This window comes from Cebus imitator, unplaced genomic scaffold (genome assembly GCF_001604975.1).
Source record: "Cebus imitator isolate Cc_AM_T3 unplaced genomic scaffold, Cebus_imitator-1.0 Scaffold334, whole genome shotgun sequence".
NCBI lineage: Eukaryota > Metazoa > Chordata > Mammalia > Primates > Cebidae > Cebus > Cebus imitator.
In genome coordinates, this window is record NW_016107649.1 from 655,875 (window position 1) to 663,492 (window position 7,618).

At 42.7% G+C, this 7,618-nt stretch overlaps 1 protein-coding gene across 1 annotated transcript in view; it reads right to left on the minus strand.

Moving 5' to 3' along the window:
• Nucleotides 1-7,618, minus strand: part of CLIC5 (chloride intracellular channel 5) — a 112,379-nt gene that overhangs the window by 10,258 nt on the left and 94,503 nt on the right. Inside the window, 1 exon segment of the mRNA XM_037730157.1 lies at nt 5,146-5,327. Within this exon segment, the coding sequence (XP_037586085.1) occupies nt 5,146-5,327 (182 nt within the window).

Below are 7,618 nucleotides of genomic sequence, written 5' to 3' on the forward strand. Positions count from 1 at the left end.
TCCTATTGTTGGTTTAAGGTCTGTTTTACCTGATATAAGAATGGTGACCCCTGCTCTTTTTGTGTTGCATTTGTGTAACAGATTTTTCTTCAGCCCTTTACTTTGAGACTATGGGTGTTGTTACATATGAGATGGGTTTCTTGAAGACAGCAGATGACCGTCTCTTATTTTTTTATCCAACTTGCCACTCTATTTCTTTCAGTGGGGCACTTAGATCATTTACATTTCAAGGTTAATATTGATATGTGAGGTTTTGATCTTATTGTGAAGTTGTTAGCTAGTTGTTTTGTAGTTTCTATTGTGTGGTTGCTTTATAGGGTCTGTGGGCTATATACAAGTATGTTTTTGTGGTAGCAGGTATCATTCATTTGTTTCTATGTTTAGAAGTCCCTTAAGGATCTCTTGTAAATATGGTCTAATGAGAATAAATTCCCTTAGCATTTGCTTGTATGGAAAATATTTTATTTCTCCTTTGTTTATAAAGCTTAGTTAGGTGAGATATGAAGCTCTTGGCTGGAATTTCTTTAAGAATCCTGAAACTTGGCCCTCAATCTCTCCTGGTTTGTAAGATTTCTGCTGAGAAGTCTGCCCTTAGCCTGATTGTATGTTTCATTTGTATGTGATCTGACCTTTTTCTCTAGCTGCCTTTTATTTAGCACTGATCTTGGTCAGTTTGGTGACTATATGCCTTGGTGAAGTTCATTTTGTATAGTATCTCACAGGTGTTCTCTGGATTTCTTGTATCTGGCTAATCACCCCTCTACCTTGCTTCATTTTTCAGGGAGGGCCCATTGATCCCAGGATCCTCCCACTCAGAGAAGCCCCAGATCAGCCACTCTGGGCTTTCATCTTCATTTTGGTGCTTGGTAATATGCAGAGTTCCCCAGAAAGTTGTGCTGAAGTGAAGGATGATGATCACTTAGTGGATGAAAAACTCACTGTTGTAGACATGTTCATGGACATTTGGGAACATTATTTCCCCTCTCTTCTCCCCTTGAACTTGTTACAACACAGAGCTATAATCTATTCTGAATCATGATTGCTGTCTCAGTGTCTTTTTTCTCTACTTTGTGAGCAGTATGAGGATAGCAATCACAGCTTCTTTATTCCTGCACTCCTTGATAATCTCAATGATGTTGATCAGAGGAATGATAATAACAAACATTTATTCACTGTGTGCTCTGTTCCAGGGACTGCTTTAAGTACTTAACAAGCTACCTAAATCTCTAAATAATCCTATAAGGAAGAGTCGATTATATTCCTATTTACAGATGAGAATAGCAAAACAAAGGGAAATTAGAGAGGTAGGGATTCAATAAATAGTTGTATTTAATCTTCACAATCTTAAGTTATCCATACATCAGACAACGTTCCCTAGTGTCATGTGTAATAAAATAATTTTAAAGACTAAATATCCCTAGCAATGAGCAAACTGAAGCTACAAAAGGTTATGTGATTTAATGTTACATGAGAAATTAGCTAATTTAAACAGTATCTAAGGAGTAACTATTCATATTTATTACAGTCCTTTCTTTGTAATCCACAGTTCTTTCTACTTTGCCATGCAGCCCTAAGTAGCTGATAAAGCAATGGCTCTACTCAGAAGCCCTCATGTGCCAGCCATTAATCTATTGCTGCTTATCTCCAAACCTACTCTTTTATTTGCTTTTTTGTGATGCTGGGGCTGGGACTGAGCAGACCACATCTCTGCTTTGCCAGTGAATCCTGTTAGGTTTGGCCAAGAAGAGTTCCTGGAGATAGCCAGCAAGCTTGGAGGAGGAGAAGAGAAGGAGAAGTCCCTGCTTTTCAGCTTCCTCTTTCTAGAGGGAGGCTCTAGTTCTTTCTGGGAGCAGCAACTGAATCCAGTTTGCTCTTTTGCTAATACAGAACCAGCTTCTTCATAGCCACACAGAAAGGCTGGCACATAACAGGGACTCTGCTTTTAGAGGCTGGATTCCAGCCAAGCTGAGCTGGGACCCTGGCACCAGATGAGCAGCACTTTCACCCAGGTTCAGCTCTGCAGGGCCTCTCATCTACAGAGCTCCTAAGTTTACATGTTTTAGTAATTCCAACCTCTTTCCTTTGTTCCTCCTGGCGTAGGGGTAGTAGCTGCCTCTTGAAGGTGGAACTTCCTAGCATGTTTTGCCTTTCCATTTTTTGTATTACCTAGTATTTATTTAAATCCTCTCTGTTAAAATAACTGGATTGGTGTGGCTACCAAAAAAGCCATCCCCACACTGTTCTGTCTGGCTTAGGTAGCCACAAGCAAGGGTGATGAAGTCTGAGTCCTTTGACAAAGCTCTCACAATGAGAGATGCCACCACCAGAACTCCCCTATCCTCTTCTGTTCACTGCAAGATGAGAATCCTTTGCGTTGGGTCAAGTGCTTTTGAGAAAAGGGTGTCTTGGCTAAGAGCAAATTCAAGCAGGAGTGGTGGCCTGACCAAGGGAACTGGCTGGAATTTGCCAGAATGGATGAAAAAGGTCTACTATAAGGTAAAAGGATCCAAAAATATTTTTCACAATGACACATTGATTCAGAGAGTAGCCTCAAGTCATTTCATGCCGAAATTTTATTTTCAGGATTTTAAAGGGCAGAATGTTAGATTTAATAAAACAGAAATGCAATTTATAAATACATATTTATGTTGATGTTGATGTCTCCCTTCCTGTTTGTCTCAGGGACTGAACATCGTCACTATGCTAGGCCAGGGTCCCAGTAGGCAAGGACAGGCCTTCAATGCCCCTCCCAACCAAGACCTGTGCACTCTGGGCCTTGGCTGCTGAACTGGTCATTTCTTCACACACTGGCTTGACTTTGGAAGATGAGAACTAGAAGGGAGCCAGACAATGAATGTTCAAGCCAAACTCTCATGGAGAGCCTGGGCCAGAGCAACTCCGCTTCCAGGGATGGAGATAAACCTGAAAGCGAGCCAGGCAGAGGAGCATGAGAGCAGCAGGAGGGTGAGGATGCACATGGAGCTCTGATGTTCACAGGGACTTCCATGCTCATGTTCTGAATTTGCTCTTTCATATGAAAACAGTTAGCTCCCATAGCCCAGATTAAGTTTTGGCAACTGAAGCCAAACTGGAGGCCTGACTTGGCTTCCCCTTCACTCTTTGTGAACTTCAGAGGTTTGCCAGGTCTCTGGGATCTGATAAGCTGGATCAGCAGAAATCCAAAGAGATAGGGGTCAAGGGCCGGCCTTTCTTCTCTCATTGGCCATCTTCTTTTTGAAATCCAGCTTCTCTGGGTGAACCACCCACTGAACTTTCTCCAAGGACAGGGCTTCACTGAATCATTTAAGGCTGGTGGGAATTGAGGAAATCATAGGATGAAACCCAAGGCTTGGGAGATCCATTTGTTTGCCTTGTTCAACAAATGGTTTTTGGGTGGTAGTCATGTTTGAGTAAGAGAAAACTTACACGTTTGGGTAAGAGAAAAGGAAAGAAGGAGGGAAGAAAGAAAGGAAAAGAAGGTAAGAAGGAAAGCAATCCACTTATGTTCTTTTAGGCACAAGAATAATGAATTCCAAAAAGATTAAATGACGTGGCCTAGCTCATGCTGCTAGTTGGCAACAGATACAAGATTAGAACTTGGGTGTCCTGATCTTTGCATTGTATCACTCTGACACAGTGTGACTGAGCTGGAATTATATCATCCTTTTTAGGGCACTTGTTCCTAAGGAGAAGAAGAATAAAGGATGATGGGTGGGATATGCAGTAGTTAATAACTTCAAAGAGAAATAGATTAGCTGGATCTACAAGTGACTATTAGCTTGGCCCCAAATCCAAAATGTTTTTGCCTAAATAGGTTGTATTTGCCCATCCCATCAGCATTCTCATGCATGATCCCCTTTCAATCTTCAGCTCTAGGCCCATGGAAACACCAGTGTACACACAGCTGAGTGACTTCAACTCAAGTTAGTATGTGCTCTGGTTGGAGAGAAGATAGCATTTCTGACTGACGGCTTGAGCTGAAAAACAATAGGTGTATACCCAGCTGATAAATGATTGAATCTGAGTCTTCTCAGTGAAGCATGGATATAAACTGTGTATCATAAAGACATACACCAGGTAATCAAATGATCAATCAATGAATATTTATTAAAGGGCCACCATATGCCCACCATCATGATTTGAAAAAGTCCTGACCTCACAGAGCTTACTGTCTGGCTGAGACAGTGAGATATAAGAATGTGTAAAGGTAGAGCACAGTATGGCTATCTGATACTATGCTGACAAGAGTCAGGAAAGAATGGGGGAAGAAGTGCTCATTTACAGAACGTAGGGGGATACAACTATTGTCTTCAAATGAGGTGAAGGCAAGCAGAGCTGTTCTGTGTTGCTCCAGAGAACAAATGGGTAGCAGGGAGGCACGCTTGGGCTCATTGTAAAGAATGATGATTTAATAATCAGAGCTGTCTAACATGGTAGGGCTGGCTCATTAGGCAGAGGGCTCCTCGTTCTCAGAAGCTGCAGAAGCCTGTCACAGAAACAGCAGAAAGTGGTCCAGGTTGGGTGGGAGATTGTTTTGGATGACCTCTAAATGTCCTTTCCAACTCTCAGATTTCCAGGATTTGCTGTGTAGGAGGGGATCACACTATATGTTGCAGATGGTCAGTAAGTGCAATGATAGCAAGAAAGTAACACCACTTCTTGTGGCCTCCACCCCTTCATCTGATAGATGAGGAAGATGTGTGCCTACCTGAGGAAGTGAGAAGGTGGTTCTGTGCACAAAGAGAGCATGCATACGAGGGCACATTTAATAGAGATGTAAGGGTGTGGCCAGGGAAAACCTATGAGGAAGAGGCCTTTGGAGTGCTATGTCTGTATACAACAATGATAATTGCAACTATTATACGTATTAAGCCCCTACAATATGCCAAGCACTTTCACGCTATACTTACTCTTCCACCAACCCTTCAAGTTAGCAATATATCCCTATTTTATAAATGAAAACCAAAGCTCAAAGAGGCCACACAACCAATAAGCAGCAGAGGGTGACCTTGGGTCCTTATTACCTGACTTCAGTGTCCAGGCTCTTGACTGACAGGTGATACTATCCTTGACTCATCCACACAGGTGACCTGGGCACAAGATGGAACTGGACCTTGCAGTTCCCTGCGGCTCGAGCGCTCTTACCTTGACCACATGGAGCTTGGGCAACAGATTGCAGTCAGCCAGGGTCAGCTCATCCCCGTCCAGGAACTTGCGCCGGGACCCCTTGTCTTCCCCGCAAATGTTGGCGTCAATCTCCTCTGGTAGAGGGGTGTTCAGGTAGTCGTCTAGTTTCTTTAGAGCCTTGGTTAGGCCTCTCTCAAGGGCTGGCAAGGAAGAGTAAAAGAGGAGCCTTTAGTCAAACTTCCCGCTAGTAGACACAGTCACAGGGACTTCAGAGTGGAATGGGTCATCCAGAATCCTGTCCCCTCGTCACATTGCCAGCTCCCCACACACTGCAGAATACCTGGAAACCATTAACATGATGCAGTAAAAGTGTATTAGATAGTCTGAAAAGGCAAACCCTAAGCAAACAATGAACACTAGCTATTCCTCTGCTTTGACAAAAATACGTAAATATAGAAATACAACAGTTAGGATATATACCAAAGCTTTTATAAGTGCTCATCTTCAGCAGGTTCAGTAATACTAGCCATTTATTTATTTATTTAAAGACAGTCTTGCTCTGTTACCAGGCTAGAGTGCAGTGTCGCAGTCTCTGCGAACTGCAACCTCCGACTCCCTGGTTCAAGCAATTCTTCTGCCTCAGCCTCCTGAATAGCTGGGATTACAGGCACACACCACCATGCCCAGCTAAGTTTTGTATTTTTAGTAGAGACGGGGTTTCACCATGTTGGCTGGGACAGTCTTGATCTCTTGACCTCATGATCTGCCCACCTCGGCCTCCCAAAGTGCTGGCATTACAGACATGAGCCACTGCGCCCAGCCAATACTAGCCAATTTTTAAAAGCTTTACTTATTTATAATTTGCTAATATTCCACATCAACCTACATATTAAATTTTTAGGAATAAAAGGCTATTAAATAGGTAGGTAAAAACTATATACAAGTTCCAGGGCAGAGATATGCATCAGACTTTGTGGAAGTGTTAACTATAGCTAACCCAACAAGAGCTGGGGACAAGGGCTTCAGGCAGACTTGATAGAGGAAATAGAACAGCCCTGTTTGATGTCACCCCCAGAGAAGTGATGGGTCTCAGGGAAGAACACTTGGGTTTACTCTAGGGAAGCTTGTTCTAAAAATCACTGCTGTCTCAAATGGAACGGCTTTGCCAGAAATGTGCAACCCCCAGATGCACAGAAAGCTGTCATGGTTATGACTCAAAGAATGAGCACCCAAATGAAGATAATGTGGCAGAAGGCTTTTACAGTCTTGCTCGAATAATTATCTGTCAAATAATTTACTTATACACACAAACAGACAAAATATCCAAAAGATCAACTGTGGGAAGCCATCATCACTGAAAATCATTTTGTCCAGAATCTCATAGTCCGTTCTAATCACAGAACACTAGCATAGAAACTTTCTACTTGAGCTCAAAGGACAAACATGGAGGGGATGACTGACCAGGCCATCAGTCCCTGCACCTGTGTCATCAGCCCCATCCCCATCAGCTGTTTTTACAGACTCTGGTTTAGACCCTGACATTGAGATAATGGAAGTCAATCCTGCTGCGCATTCCAGGAGATACAAGGGGGATGTTGCCTTCTGGAAGCAAATCCAAGGGGACTGTACTCTTACTCAGATTTTCCCAAATGTGCCTTGTGAGACACTCCTCTCATGACCCACTTTTTGTCTTTTCATAGAAGGCCTTTTGTTCCAGACAATGGAATGACAGCAGCCCAAGATAAATCAATTGAACACTTACTGGAATGTTTGAAAACCGGCTGGAGGTTGGGCATCTTTTCTCAATACTTTCTTCTCCCTGGTGTGGCGTTTGAACTACTTCATCATCTGCTTTGTGTTTCCAGTTTGGGAGAATAGAGTAAGCAGGGCTGGGAAAATGCTGCATTTCCCTTCGTAATTGTCTAGGCTGTGATGGGATCACGAGGCTATTCAAATGCAATGGCAGAGGGTGGGCACAAAACAATACTTATTATGCTTTTCTCCCTGAAGCACTTGTGATTTATTTGTTTGCTTGCTCAAATCCCTCTACCTCTTTCGTTTATGGAGATTATGGCAAAATCTTGATTATGATGAAGAAAGGAAGAATCAAACATTGGGCCAACTGATATCATCTGAGCAAAAGAGTCATAGATAGATGAGACATTGCAGGTTCTAATCTCCAGTGTTCCTGGAGACCTGAGTGGCCTGCTGTGCAAGTCTGTGCCCATGTCACCAAGTCTGGGAAATAACATAAAATTTGGTGAGGAAGACTAGAGCAGCAATTGAAGTCCCTCGGGAAGATAGTTCTGTATATCCCTCCAGTAATTCCTTGAGACGGAAGGCCTCAAGTCTGGTGGCAGGAATCATTGTTGATTTATGTCACAACTGTGATATTCCACGGAGCTTTCCAGTTTGGCATGTTCTGGAAGGCATCCTCTATGTGTCAGTTTTCTCATTTGGGTTCGTGTATTTTTTTTTTTTTTTTTTTTTT